The sequence below is a fragment of the Hippichthys cyanospilos genome, chromosome 15, assembly GCF_059441005.1.
Source record: "Hippichthys cyanospilos isolate Australia breed blue-spotted pipefish chromosome 15, RoL_Hcya_1.0, whole genome shotgun sequence".
Taxonomy (NCBI): Eukaryota; Metazoa; Chordata; class Actinopteri; order Syngnathiformes; family Syngnathidae; genus Hippichthys; species Hippichthys cyanospilos.
The window spans coordinates 1,585,385-1,601,155 of record NC_142383.1 but is presented as its reverse complement, the minus strand read 5'-3'; the positions used below and the strand labels follow the sequence as shown (position 1 = coordinate 1,601,155).

Sequence of the window (15,771 nt, the reverse complement as noted above, 5' to 3'; positions counted from 1 at the left end):
TTAATTTTTACAAAAGCTGATGGTGCGCCTTATAATCAGGTGCGTCTTATATATGGATCAATATTGAGATTGGGATTTGTACATGGGGAATGAACTGATAAAATAAGCTTTACCTGTTTCTTTTGTGTGTTTACAGTTGAACGAGGTTGGTCATAATGACGTTGAGTTATTATGCTTTTGAGAGTTCAGAGTTATTGAGTTATTATTGTTATTACTTTGAGTATTACTATATTGTGATTGAAAAAGTTTTAAAATATGTCATTAATTGAGGGTGCACCTTATAATCCGGTGCGCCTTATGGTGCGGAAAATACGGTAGTTCTTTTTCGAATGGGTAGATAATGATGTAGGAAAAAAGCAGACTTTATTGAAGACGGTAAAAGTAGCAAACAACTGTGAGAAGCTCCAAAAAAACACGTCTTACTCCATACGCACTCACTTTCGCACCCCTTCTATATATATTTTACAAGGTTTTTAAATGTGGGAAAATTGTTATTTAGCAACAAAAAAAATTTTTTTAATTATATATTTTAGAGCTGTAGTTTCCATACCGTGACACCGTGATATTTTTGCTCAAGGTTATCATATTGTCAGGATCTGACATCAGCCCATTCCTCCTTACAACAGTAGTTAAGAATTGTATAACTAGTCGATTGTGTTATGTTTAGCGCTGTCACTTTTTAAAATCTATTCTATCAATTATTTAGAATAATCGAGTCATTTCCCTCATCCATTTTTTTTTAATAATTTGTAATTTAGGGTTGAATGTAAGGTTGTTTTTTTTTTGTTGTTTTTTTTTTTTGTCGACATTAGTTTGTCATGTTTGATGGCCAATTGAGTGTCAATTTTTTGCTGTCTTTGCAACACGTCTGAAGCAAAAGTCCGTGTAGAAAAACATCGTGGTGCAAACATCGTTCCAGCGGAGCTTCAAGGCTGATTTTTTTATTTATTTTTTTTTTAAAGAAGACCTTTTTTTTTTTTTTTTTTAAAGTTCAACATTTCCGACTTAGTTGACTTCTTTTTTCCAGCCTTAATTTTTGTTTCAAGTTGGATTGCTTATCTGATGCTTGCTTTCAATCTTTCTTCTAGCTACCCAATATAACAGATGCAAAGGTAGCATCTACCTGGTGTTTGACTTCTGTGAGCATGACCTGGCTGGGTTGCTTAGCAACACAAATGTGAAGTTCACCCTGGCAGAGATCAAGAAGGTCATGCAAATGTTGCTCAATGGATTATATTACATCCACAGAAACAAGGTAAGACGGACAAACTGCACATGGTAAAGTTTTGTCTAAATATCCGTCGTTGTTAATAAAGACAATAAAGACAAATGTCACATTTTACAATGACAAAGTCACCCCATTTGTATAATAACCTTACGAATGTAGTGCATAATTTTGATGCTGTTTGTTTGTCAGATCCTGCACAGAGACATGAAAGCAGCCAATGTACTAATCACCAGAGATGGTGTCCTAAAACTGGCTGACTTTGGCTTGGCTCGAGCTTTCAGCCTTGCCAAAAACAGCCAAGGGAACCGCTACACGAATCGTGTGGTCACACTTTGGTACAGACCCCCGGAGCTTCTGCTTGGTAAGAAGTCAACACAGTGGATATACTGAACACCTTACCTGCAGAAATGTATTCACTGACTGGATTACAATGTTGTATCAGTATCATGTTGGTTTACAAATGCAGGCTGATATCAAAGGTGAATGTCGATGTGGGTTAATAATTATGCAGCCAATTGCAATTATTTTAATATTTTATCAAGATGGGTTGTCAGATAGCTGTTGGCTGTCGGCTAAAAAAATAACATCACAGTTGCTCACGTTATGATCAATCATGGCTTCGTCAGCAAGTATCACATGTCCAAACTCAGAACAGGTGAGCCGTCATTGGTCTTTACTTGATCTCTGAGGAGCCTTGATGTAATTTTCTGTGGACTCCAAGAGGCAAAATGGCTGCCACTTGAGATGGCTACAAACGTGTGGATTTTGCTTAATTCATATTCCACAAACAAAATAATAATCAGAAGGCTGTGTTCATAGAGGTGTTCATGGAGGTGCATAGAAATATATACAGTAATCCCTTGTTTTTCACGTTTAATGGAGACCAGAACCCTGTGAAAACGGCAAAGTAGCGTCACACATTGCATTTGTATGTGGGCACCTGATTTTTTTTTTAAATGTGAAAAGTATTTATACTTTAAATATTCAAGACAAATATGACTGCAGTACACATATTTACTAATATAATATACTAATATAATTATAATAACGAATATAATTTACAAATATATATTTATTAAACCTCATTCATTAAATGTACAGCGGACCCCCAGTTCACGACACGTTTTATTCACTCTACAACATGGACTGTGACTTTTATTCATCCCCTCTTTACAGCATTTTTCCCACTTTACTACAACAACTGTCACGACCTTAGGTGTTTTTGGGTTTTTTTCGCCTCCATCTTCAGGCATTTTCAGGTAACTGCTCTTATTTCCTGGTCCCGTAAAACTGCCTGCGCTGCAACGCATCACTAAGATGCTGGTCTGCTATTGGTCGGCGTCACGGTTTCACTAAGATGGTGTCACTAAGATGCTGGCCTGCTACAGACTTGATCCTAGTGTGAGTGCTTACAATATTGTATTTATTATGCATTTTGGTGCTTTATTCAAACTTTAATTGGTTAGCCATGGGTCCCAAGATTGTTAGTGATGTTAAGATGATGTAAGAAGATGATTAGAATGGAAACAGAATGGAAATGAAGTTGGAGATAATCAAGCAATACGACAAAGGATAGACTAGGCTACCCTCGCTAGGGAATATGGCCATAACAAGTTGAAGTCACATCACTCAAAGGTAAATAAATCCTTTATATATTGTTCAACTATTATGTTATTTAACTGTATACATGAATATTATATATAAGTAACACTTAATATTTTGTTGCCAATTTTTAATATGTATACAGTAATCCCTCGTTTATCGCGGGGGTTACGTTCCAAAAATAACACGCGCAAAGTGAAATCCGTGAAGTAGCCAGCTTTATTTTTTATATTATTTTACAATGCAATAATAAACTATAGAAGAGAACCAAAAATCAAAACCTGTTTTAAAGCCCCAAATTTGTTTAAAACAATAATTTTAATATAGTAATACAAAGTTGGAAACATTGTCACTCACGTATTTCACAGTCCCAGCTATGCCTCTTCGTCATGAACCCGCACATTGTTATGAGTAGTAGTGGAGCTCTTTCTTTTTCTGAGCAAGATTTTTATAAAAGGATATGCTCGGACATCGAATTAAAGCACAGCCTCTTACTGTATATCATAACAATACACTTGAAATTTCAGTCTATTGCAAAAGAAATCTAGGGAAAAGTCAGATTTCCAAAGCTGCGCATTTCTCCATTGCTGTCTGTGTGTCAACATAGTGTGTGCGTTTGTTCTCGGCACGCCTACGAGTCACGTGATCGGCTCTCAGAGACCAAGCTGTCAATCAATGTGCTTACTAGCACATTCACACATGGCAGTTACAGGAGAGACGAAAGCAAGCTTTTGGATCCCCTTGCCTTTTGTAATAAATTGACAAGTGAAAAACCAATACAGTACAACGTTAATATTTTATTTTGAGACAGTAAAGCCCCTGAGCCATTCAGGATTCAGAGGACAATGCGCTGTAAAAAAAATTTGGCTGTAGTCTCATGGAGAGCCGCGGTTTTATTAGTGGCACTCGGAAGTCTAATTAGAGCGAAGTCTGTAGCTGACCAAACATGGTAACGATCAGAGTTTACACTTCAAATTCTAATTTATTACAAAATAAATCTAGGTTAAGAAATTAACTATGCTCAGGTGCAGCGCTGCTCTTTCCTCCTCTTCCATCGTGTCTACCTAACAAAAGAATTAAGGGATTTGCAACAGTCGAAGATGTAATCTACTTCCGCCCCAACTCTCCAGAAGCCAATCATGTGTCTTGTAAAAGTGTCCATTTCCCTCATGAAACTCACACACGCTTGTAAGGTAAATGGAAAGTGAGACCAAGAGGAGGAGTGCACATCTCCCAGCTGAAACTATCTAGAGCAGGGGTGGGCAACTCCAGGCCTCGGGGGCCGGTGTCCTGCATGTTTTCCTCTTTTCTCTCTCAAACACACCTGAATCAAATGATTAGGATTATTCTCAAGCTCCAGCAGAGCTTGTTGATGAGCTAATGGTTTAAATCAGGTGTGTTAGGGAGAGAAAACTGGAAAACATGCAGGGCACCGGCCCTCGAGGGCTGAAGTTGCCCACCCCTGATCTAGAGAATCTATTTTGTTGGCACTGCAAAGTGTGACACAAATTCTTGTTATCCATATTAATTCATCAGTGGGATTTGGTGAAATTTGCAGTCATACCTCATACACTCGTCCTGATTTCTGTGTTTTGTGTGTGTGTGTGCGTGTGTGTGTGTGTATGTGTGTGTGTATATATATATATATATATATATATATATATATATATATATATATATAAAATGTGTGTGTGCGTGTATGTATTTTTCTTTACTTGTAAAGGTTTTTGTTTTCATCAAACCAATATTAATCACATTGAAACTCAAAATTGTAGATTTGCAAATAAAACATGTTTCTGAATGATTTTATTTACCAAGGGAATTTTTTTTTTTTTTTTACTTTTTGAAGCTGTCGCTCTCTCTCTCTTTCTCTTTCTTTCTCTCGCTGGGCTGAGAGTGTGTCCGCATGCAACCCTCCAACTGCTGCATGCTTGCAGTGCTTTTCTATCTCTGGCTGGCGGTCTCCAGTAGTGACCCCCCCCCCCCCCCCCCCAAATGGACATTTTAAACATGCTCTTTTAATTTAGCACACATTTTGGCACAGCAGCAGAACACAGAATGGGAAGTGATTTCAGTCAAAGCTCTCATCTCAGTACAAAGTTTAACTGTTTAGTTTTTTGGTCCTAGGTGAGCGAGACTACGGCCCCCCAATTGACTTATGGGGGGCAGGCTGCATTATGGCAGAGATGTGGACAAGAAGTCCAATCATGCAAGGCAACACCGAGCAGCACCAACTCACTCTCATCAGTCAGCTTTGTGGCTCCATCACAGCTGAGGTATGTCTTCTACATGAATGCCACACATCTCTCTAAAGCCCCATCTCCATCGTCTGTTTCAACCCTGCACTACTCTGTCCTGAGCAACCTGACTCCGCTCTACACCAAAAGCCATCGTTGGCATGTCTAAGACCCAAAGTTGTACAATGAAAGCCTATTGCAGCCATATGTTTGGAGGTACAGAATTTGGGTTATGAATTTATTTAATGTCAGTTTTTGGTCCATTTTTGGACATTTGCAGTGCTCACTTTTGCCCCCTTGTCTAAGACAATTCATCAGATTGACTTCAAATTTGGGCTATACCATCTCAAGACCTGGAACAACAATTGGTTCAAGAAGCTTATAATATATATTTTTTTATGTTCAAATTTTGCGCTTCGTATTTCCTGCTCTGCGAACAACAAAACGCTTAACTCAGATACATACACACGTGGACAAAATTGTTGGTACCCCTCAGTTAAAGAAGGAAAAACCCACAATTCTCACTGAAATCACTTGAAACTTACAAAAGAAACAATAAATAAAAATTTATTAAATTAAATCATCAAAATCAGCCATCACTTTTGAATTGCTGATTAACATAATTATTTAACAAAACAAACTAATGAAACAGGCCTGGACAAAAATGATGGTACCCATAACTTAATATTTTGTTGCACAACCTTTTGAGGCAATCAATGCAATTAAGCAATTTCTGTATTTGTCAATGAGCGTTCTGCAGCTGTCAACAGGTATTTTGGCCCACTCCTCATGAGCAAACTGCTCCAGTTGTCTCAGGTTTGATGGGTGTCTTCTCCAAATGGCATGTTTCAGCTCCTTCCACAGATGTTCAATGGGATTCAGATCTGGGCTCATGGATGGCCACTTTAGAATAGTCCAACGCTTTTCTCTCAGCCATTCTTGGGTGTTTTTGGCTGCGTGTTTTGGATCATTGTCCTGTTGGAAGACCTATGACCTGCGACTGAGACCAAGCTTTCTGACACTAGGCAGCACATTTCTCTCCAGAATGCCTTGATAGTCTACAATTTTCATTTTACCTTGCACACATTCAAGACACCCTGTGCCAGATGCAGCAAAGCAGCCCCAAAACATTACTGAGCCTCCTCCATGTTTCACCATAGGGACAGTGTTCTTTTCTTCGTATGCTTGGTTTTTGAGTCTATGAACATAGAGTTGATGTGCCTTACCAAAAAGCTCCAGTTTGGTCTCACCTGTCCAAAGGACATTCTCCCAGAAGCTTTGTGGCTTGTCAACATGCATTTTTGCAAATTCCAGTCTCACTTTTTTATGATTTTTTTTCAGCAGTGGTGTCCTCCTTGGTCGTCTCCCATGAAGCCCACTTTGGCTCAAACAACAACGAATGGTGCGATCTGACACTGATGTACCTTGGTCTTGGAGTTCACCTTTAATTTCTTTGGAGGTTGTTCTGGGCTCTTTGGAAACAATTCGAATGATCCGTCTCTTCAATTTGTCATCAATTTTCCTCTTGCGGCCACGTCCAGAGAGGTTGGCTACTGTCCCGTGGGTCTTGAACTTCTGAATAATATGAGCCACTGTTGTCACAGGAACTTCAAGCTGTTTAGAGATGGTCTTATAGCCTTTACCTTTAAGATGTTTGTCTATAATTTTTTTTTCAGACATCCTGGGACATGCGCAACACTGAAGCGTAAAATCACTGATGCGTAACGTGGCATGCTTCACTGCGCTCATTTGCGTACCCTACTTGTTTGATGGCAACCGAGCCCGGGCTGTATGGCGTTATATTTGTGCCACAATTACACACGCGCGGAAAAAAAATTACGCGCGGAGAAAATCAAACTCAGCGAGCGAAAACAGATTTTGAGAGCAAGAAAAAAACTATTGAGCGCGTAATGATAAGAGTTTGAGCGCGCGCCGATAAAGTTTTAACACAGAAAAAGAAATTGCTCGCTCAAAATTCCTTTTTGCTCGCTCGGGATAGCCCGCTCTCGCTCAACATCTCGCTCTCACTCGCGATACTCCTCTCTCCCTCGCTCAACATCGCGTTTGCTCAACATTGAGCTCTCGCTCGCTCGAGTCGTCCTCTGCGCTCGCTCAGTTCTGCTCACGCGTTACGTTTGTGCCACAAAACCAGCCAATCAGAGCTTGTAAAAGCACTTTGATTGACACAGCTTAGTATCCAATGAGATTGCTTGTACGCTATCCGTTGACGCACTCTCGTTTGCCCTGTGTTCACCCGAAAAGGGCAAACGAGAGTGCGTCAACACGGACTTAGGCTGAGAATTACTTTTAATATTATTATTATTACTGTATTGTATCATTTGACAGAAATACCTTGTTAGTTTTTGTACTTTAATAATATAAGCCCACCCCTCCCGCCCACGTCGATGTGACGCACTCTTTTTTGCTCGTTCCGGGTGAACACAACAAGCAATCTCATTGGATATCAAGCTGTCAATCAATGTGCTTTTACAAGCTCTGATTGGCTGGTTTTGTGGCACAAACGTAACGCGTGAGCAGAACTGAGCGAGCGCAGAGGACGACTCGAGCGAGCGAGAGCTTGATGTTGAGCAAACGCGATGTTGAGGGAGGGAGGGAGGAGTATCGCGAACGAGAGCGAGATGTTGAGCGCGAGAATGCTATTGCGAGCGAGCAAAAAGGAATTTTGAGCAAGAAACTTCATTTCAAGAACTTTTTTTCTGCGCTCAAAATCTATTTTCGCTCACGCAGTTTTATTTTCAACGCTCACATTTTCTTTCCGCGTGTGCGTAATTGTGGCACAAATATAACGCCATAGGGCTGAACACGGTTTTTTTCTTCGTTCTGTTAAGTGTTTCCAAAATGTGCCGTACACAATCTTTTTCCAGCTCATGCATGAGGAGACTGAAGAGGAACTGGCCAAGGTCAATTCTACTGCGCTCTGCCAGCCTCTCCGAACCCTCTCTCTTTATTTGATACAGAGGTCCCTGACTACATGAAGGTTCCGGCCCTCAAAGGGTCAAAAGTGCATCAGGGGAAAGACTGTGGCCGGAACCTAGTGTACTTGTCCTTCTATGTGTGCGCATGTGGGTGAAAAAATAATACATGTATGATAAAATAGTTTGCGTAGTAAGACATTCTGCAAAATATTTTGTCTGCAAGATATTTTGAAAATCACAGCTGCAGAAGCGCTCCAGCAGGCCGGCTTGAGCGGCCTTCCTCCTGCTTGAGACAAAACAATAACAAGGCAGTTTTTTTCTTCTGTTGTCAGCCATAACTCACCTTAATGCTTGATAACTGACTCAGTCCTTCTCTGCAGGCTTCCTCGAGCCTAACAATAAAGATTACAATACGCAAAAATTCTTAATTTTACACTCAATGCGAAGATCAGCACTGCAACTTAAATAGAAAGAATGGTGAACAAGCACGTCGTCCCAGATGCGGTCAGGCGCAACTCACGCTAGAGCTTCATAACAATTGACATAGTCCTCCAGACTTCTTCATGCCTAACAACAAACATTACAAGCAATCAACACTGCAACTTACAAGCCAAAGTGACCATTTGCCATGCTTGGGCCAAATAACTTCACGACCAAATAACTGGTCGCTTCAGTAACAAATTGAAACATTAGCCTTAGCTTCTAGCTTCATCGTCCTACTGCTCAGCGCAGGTGAAATTCTTCCATTGCCTTGAGGAGGTCATCCTCAAATCTTAGGGCTGCACAATTATGCCCAAAATAATAATCACGATTATTTTGGTCAATATTGAAATCACTATTATTCATCATGTTTGATCAAGCAAGTGTATTTATTCCCCCTTTTTTTTAACAAGCCGTATACAAACAAGGCTTGATACTTACACATAAAGTAAAATAAAGTAAATAATCATTTGAAAAAAATCACCCAAGAGATGGCAAAAAAAATGAAGCCTACTTTGAACCAAGCACATTATTTACTTTTAAGCAGTTAAATTAGCAGTCAAAATGTCATTGACGGTCATTTCAAACAAATTTATTCCAATTTTTTGCAAATCGTATTTTTCAAAATGGGTTGCTCTGGTAGCACTGTATATTTAAGGAATTAGGTGAACGAATTAGAGAGAAACTCAACGCCATTTCACACTGGTAAATAAAATATTAGCGTGATTAAAATATTAGGGTGATTAAAAAGCAGAGGCTTTGTCATGCAAACATGTGGGAAACAATGCTATCTCAAGGACTTTAAGGTGGAATTTGCGCGCCGTGAAGCCAACTTCAGCGTCATCATCATGTCCCACTATTACTATAACAGAGGTAGAGAATCCCAGAAGAGTCAAATGATTGAAATTCTTCCAAGCTTTTTTTTTTTTAAACAGACTCTTCATCTCTCCCCAGCGTGCATGCTCACCAGGAGTTGTTTACAGTATTTACAAATTTCAGCCGAACCAAGTGTTTGTACCAGCGAACCTCCATAAACAATAGTTCGTCCGCCATGTTTTCTGTGTGGTAAAGAAATTCCATGACTTATCATAAAGTTCCCACCACCATCCCTTAGCTGTCTTCACTGGCCACTGCAGCTTGAATTATTGTACCATTTCTTTTCAAGGCAGTCATTACGTTCACTGAAAGTCTATGTTTTCTATTGAACCCACTTCAACAAATCTTTTTTTTTACTTTTTATTCATTTATATATTCATTTATTTTTCTTAAAAATAGGACCAGGCAGAGGCCGATAACCATATTAGCAATATCACAATTTTTGAAAGTCATGTTTAGTTAAAACTATCAAAGACTGACTGACTGACTAACTTGACTCACCTGACTGACTGACTGATACAGGGAAATATACCCTCTTCGACGTGAAATAACAAAATCCACATTGTACTATTAATTAATACACATGGTAGTTGATTAATTGATTTGAAATAAACTACCAACACTCGATCGTAGTTAGCTATGATCACTCTATGGTAGTTAATTTCGAATCATTTTTAAAAAAAAAGATTGTTGAGCATTTATACTTATTGTAATGTTGCATTTATACTTACTTTATTCCAAGTGCCCCTATTTCAGTTTAAATCTTGTTTACAATGACAATGAATTAATGTACAGCGGATCCCCGTGTTACAGCGTCCCTGTCTTACATTTTTTTCATGTTGCGATGTGAAATACTGAGTTTTTCGTCCCCTCTTTAGAGTATCTTCCCCGCTTTGCGACAAAAACAACTGCCATGACTCTAGGGGGTTGGCTGTATTTATGTCTTGCCTCCATCTGCCGGTGTTTTTAGGTAATTGCACTTATTTTGTGTTCTGTTACCTAACTGCCTCCATGCAACGCGTCACTACAATGCTGGTCTGCTATTAGTCGCCCTCACTCATTTGCTGGAATGGTAAAGCTTATTTCTATCGTGAGTAGTTACAACACTGTATTTATAGTGCATTTTACTGCTTAATTCAAGTTGATTGGGTTAACCATGGGTCCCAAGATTGCTAGTGATGTTAAAGAGAGAAGTAAAAAGATGATTTATACTGAAACGATGCTGGAGATAATCAAGAATTACAAAGATAGCCTAGGCTAGGCTATCCTTACTAGGGAATATGGGCATAACAAATGCCACTCAAAGGTAAATAAATCTTTCTATATTTTTTATTCATGTTTTCTGATTTTATACATGTATATGATATATACGTAGCACTTACTATACTATATTGGTACCGATTTTTAATATGTACGTACAATGTTGATGTTTTTACCTGGGGTTCTAAAGGCATTAGCAATTTAACATATGTTTGGATTACCCGCCGTACGGTGACTTCGCCTTACGAGCCCAACCGCGGAATGGATTAATCTCATAACACGGGGACCCACTGTAAAAGCTAAAGGTTTGTTTTGATTATATTTACATATATAATTTTATTTATCATGGAAAATGTTTTTTGTAACATGCCATATGATATATTTTGTTTAAAAATATCAGTTTTTAAATTTTGAAAAATTGCTATTCAGCCAAAAAGATTTTAAAACGTATCTAATGTATCTAGTTAAAATCTATTTTGAAGCTATAAGCTCAATACCTCTATCTCATTACCGCAATATTTTTACTCATCGTGACTGATATCATCCAATGCCTAAATGGAATTTTGCATGGGCTTTTTCATTGTAATAGTACTCACATGCACATTTTGATCTTCTTTGATCATCATGTAGCTAATCATTGATTGAGCCATTGCCAGTTTGGTTATTCTCCGATCCTTTTGAGAAGATTTATATCTTCCTCGTCTTCCTGATTTTAGCTGCCATTTTAAAGAATTTGATATCTTTTTAGCTAAACAGCCTATGGTTTTCTGCACTTCTTTTAGGTTTCCCCCTCATAATCATTTATTAGTTAAAAACTGCTCTACATCAAAACGGTGTCTTGAATTACCCATTTTACCCAAATAATTTTACTCCTTAAATAAGGACCACTTGTAACTTTGAATTACCCATTTTAACCAAATAATTTTACTCCTTAAATAAGGACCACTTGTAACTTTTTTTTTTTTAATTCACAGAGTCAGTAGCATCCCACATTGAACTCACCACTGCTATTTTGTTGAACACGCTCTTTTCAGCTAACAAATCAGTTTCACAAAATCAAAAGCATGCACAGCAGGCCTGTTTGCTCTGTTGGTTTTCCATACCCTACCCTACCCCATCCCACCCCGAAACTTACTTGCAGGGTCAAGGTCGGAATTTTAACAAAAACCTTTGAAGAACTGCTCAGGTTTGTGCCAAGAAGAGAAACATTCCTACTCAGCCTGCATTCTATTGAGATTACTGAGCATGGGGAAGGAAGGTAGACAAGGTTTTATTAAATACATTTCATACACTTTATTTATGGATGTACAATGTCTGTCAGAGCAGCCAAATCCTACTTCAAGGAATTCAGTATCACAGGTGTTTTACGGTTCCCATTAACAAAATTGAGAGAACACTGAATATTTCTCCTATTGAATCCAAAATTAATTTAAAATTAATTTTAACAGGGACATTTACCTCTAATTCCCCCCCCCCCCCTTTTTTTAAATAATAAACTGACTACAAAGGTGGCTCTCAACGAAGCCTTAACTGTGGCTTTAAGACTTAAAAGACTCACCAGTCCCATTCAGAAATTACTCAAGAAATGTTTACTCTGTATCTATAATGTAATGTTATAAAGTGTTTTTTTTCTTCATTAAAGGACATGCATAATGTTTTGGCTGGCAGGCTTTAAGTCATTTCAATTGGGAAAGATATCAGTTATGATTGTGTATGTTATGAGCGTGGTTACAAAACAAAATAAACTCATATCAGAGAACCCTTGTACAAAAACACTTCAAAATGTAAAGAAATAGGTTGTTTTATAAAGTGCTATCAAGATGAAAGTCTCACACATACATACATACATACATACATACTTACTTACTGACTTACTTACTTACTTAGTTCTCAACTTAGTTCTCATTTGGGTTGGTCAACTTGGAAGCCGGGGCACTTGCATGTCAAGGTACTAGAGTTTTTCATTGATGTTTGTGTCTCTCATGCAGGTGTGGCCAGGTGTGGACAAGAAGTATGAGCTGTACCAGAAAATGGAGCTACCCAAAGGGCAAAAGAGGAAAGTGAAGGATCGTCTCAAAGCTTACGTCAAAGACCCCTATGCTCTGGATCTGATTGATAAATTGCTCGTCCTGGACCCAGCCCAGCGTACAGACAGCGACGATGCACTCAACCATGACTTTTTCTGGTCTGACCCGATGCCGTCGGACCTAAAGAACATGCTGTCTACCCATAACACTTCCATGTTTGAGTATCTGGCTCCTCCCCGGCGGAGAGGCCACATGCCTCAACAGCCGCCTAACCAGAACAGAAACCCTGCCACCACTAGTCAGACTGAGTTTGATCGAGTGTTTTAGACAGGACCCCCCCCCCCCTTTTTTTTTTTGAATTACTATTTTTAAAGGAGTACAACTTGCTGACAGGTTTGTTTAAAAAAAAAAAAAAAAAAAAAAGTAACGTGCCCTCATTTTAAGGAATTAATGCATTCCTTGATCTTGCCCAGCTTTGTTCTATGAACACTTCCTGCTTGTTGTTTTGCCATCATACTTGGTCTACAATGGAAAATAATGATAGTTCCACTCATAGTTTGGATGTCTTGAATTGAACATGAATTTTAATGTAAAATCAGAATGTCTTGATTTTTTCCTTTTGTTTATTTTTCTCTCATTTGTCCACCTTTTGGATACAGTGTTCTGATTGATTTAAGTGTGGACGATCACACTCCATTCGTGACATACTTCATATACATATTTGAACCCTGAAGGACTGCTGAAATATTGGGTTTTGTCTTATACATAAATAGTCTTATTTTGAACAAAGTCAAAATCCTGCAATGTTTGGCCAGTTCATCACAAAATTGTGTATTGTGCTAACCCAAGACTACATTTGAAAACAGACTTTTTATCGTCACAGAGGTGTTTTTTTTTTTTAATCAGGTTTATAACTTGTTTTTGTGTTTAAACAGTTTTCAGAAAACAAAAACATTTAGGGTCCACCATAATTCAGCTGAATGTAATTAAATGAACAAATGTCATTTTTAAACCAAAAAAAAGACAATTGTGGCATTGGTAGTATACTACAAACATGTTTTGTTACAGTACAACTTGCATTTCACCACTGAAACAAATGTTATTTACTGTAGTCTTTTTAAATGATGAAGATATCATCTTCCACATGATGGATCATTTTATTTGTGTATATGGCCCAAACTCGCAATTTTAAACTATGGCAGGGCAACAAACTTCTCATCCTCAAAAGCTGTATCCTAGATCAGTGGTCCCCAACCACCGGTCCGCGGACCAGTACCAGTCCGTTGGATCAACTGGCACCGGGCCGCGTGGGCTGCACCTGAAATAATGTTTTAGAGATGATTTAGTTTAATGGTACATGCACACCGAACACGAACGAGGCGAAAAAGAGGTTAGTATTGTAGTCAATGGAGTTTGCGTAACTGGGCTCGAATGCACGTCAGGCAACGCGATGGACGCGAATTGAGCGACGCAAATGGCCGCGCGCGGTCACCAGAAGTGAAATTCCGCCTTTCGCGCGGTTATTTTTTATTTATTTATTTTTTTTTTTTACTTTTTCCGCGTCTCGACAGCAATTAACTTCGGGAACATTCAGCGGTTCATGCAGGGGGCAGGAATGAATCATGGCGGCCACTTTGCGGTCACCGGGAGCGATCCAACACGGCCAGCTGAGCTTTCAATACAAAACAGAGCCAAGCAAGAGCACTCACCTAACTTCTAGAAAGCGAGAACTTGGGACAACTGGTATGTGCAGCGTTTGCTTCACTTAACAGCTGTTGAACCGTAGTTACCGTGCTAAGCTAACGATAGCACAGCACTGTCAGCACAATATTTAGCACAGTCTCGGCCATTGCGACATTGAAAACTTTTGGCGCTGCCTCTGGCCGCTGTTGATATTACATACACTACATACATAGAAGGGTGATGTGGCTTTTATAGCAGCCACCCGATGCCATCGGATGCAAGAATCTGATCAGCTGTGTTTGTAATGTCCCAATACCTTGAGCGTTCAATTACATAATTGATCAGTTTTGCAAATTATATGTTGTCGGAATGTTGTGGAGTAGCATCATTACACCTTTTTAAGTGCACTAGAGCGACTGCTCATTTTCTAGTTATAGGAAAAGGTGTTCGCAAATTTATGTAGTGCTATAAAGTCAATGAATTATAATATAATAATGTAAATTGTTGCATCCATCATCTGACTGAAATTTCACTTTGTCTAGCTACTTGAATGCTTTCTAGTGATTTTTTTTAATTGGTGGAATCTCTGGCACATTCGACTACAGCGAAGATTGTTTAGCCATGCCAAACATACTATATTTAATAACTATTATATACATATTTTCAATGATGATTTACAAGTACCATACACGTATATGCAGTGAATAAACAAGTTATTTAAATAGACACACTTCCACAGCTTGTGATCGGATTGGTGATGATCAGTTGTTGCTTATTTTACTCTGGTCAACGATTGCAATCGCCTTGATCCTGATCATCTGAAGTCTATGCTTGAATATTGTAAACAATTAGTGAAGGGACGAAATGTGTCAAGGCCACAAGGCTTGTGTCACGTAATGGGGTACTCCAAATATAACACCACCAGAAGTGAGATAATTCCTCATTAGAGAACATTTTCATTAGATTGCTTTTAGAAAGGTAAAAAATAAAATAAAAAGTAAATATAAATTGTGGAAAAGCTATTACTTCTAAATTGAAAATGAATAAATAACTAGAGCTGCAAGCAGCTATAAAGGGCCCTCGCAGACCTGTGCATGTTGAGGTATGAACAGGTCGAGGTATGAACAAGTAGGCGTATGAACGTGTTTGGTATACGCATGTTGGGGTAAGTGAACATTAGAAGTCAATGTGTTAGAAAATGTCCAATTTTTATTACATTTGATCAACAGGCTCAATAAAGTATATAAAAAAAAACGCTAAATTATGTTATATTATTTTGTGCCACACGGTGGTGTTAGCACTACATGTACGGTTCTGTCCCAGCTATCTCCTGAGGACGGCAAGTTACATCCATGTTTGTTCTTCTCACACCGTCTTTTGTCTGCAGAACGAAACTATGACGTGGGCATGAATAAAATTAATAATAAAAAGAATAAACACAA

The 15,771-nt window shown here is 38.7% G+C and overlaps 1 protein-coding gene across 3 annotated transcripts in view; it reads left to right on the top strand.

Annotated features, from left to right (window-relative positions):
- The window catches only part of cdk9 (cyclin-dependent kinase 9 (CDC2-related kinase)), a 27,186-nt gene extending 11,415 nt beyond the window's left edge, over nt 1-15,771 (top strand). For 2 of the 3 annotated variants that reach the window (XM_088434821.1, XM_088434822.1), the window contains exons 5-8: nt 1,089-1,255; nt 1,418-1,589; nt 4,958-5,106; nt 12,608-15,771. In XM_088434821.1, coding sequence (XP_088290947.1) covers nt 1,089-1,255; nt 1,418-1,589; nt 4,958-5,106; nt 12,608-12,973 — 854 coding nt within the window. In that variant the 3' untranslated portion in view covers nt 12,974-15,771. Of the gene's footprint in view, nt 1-1,088; nt 1,256-1,417; nt 1,590-2,404; nt 2,488-4,957; nt 5,107-12,607 lie in introns of all 3 variants that reach the window. The other variant, XM_088434823.1, reaches the window with a different exon arrangement.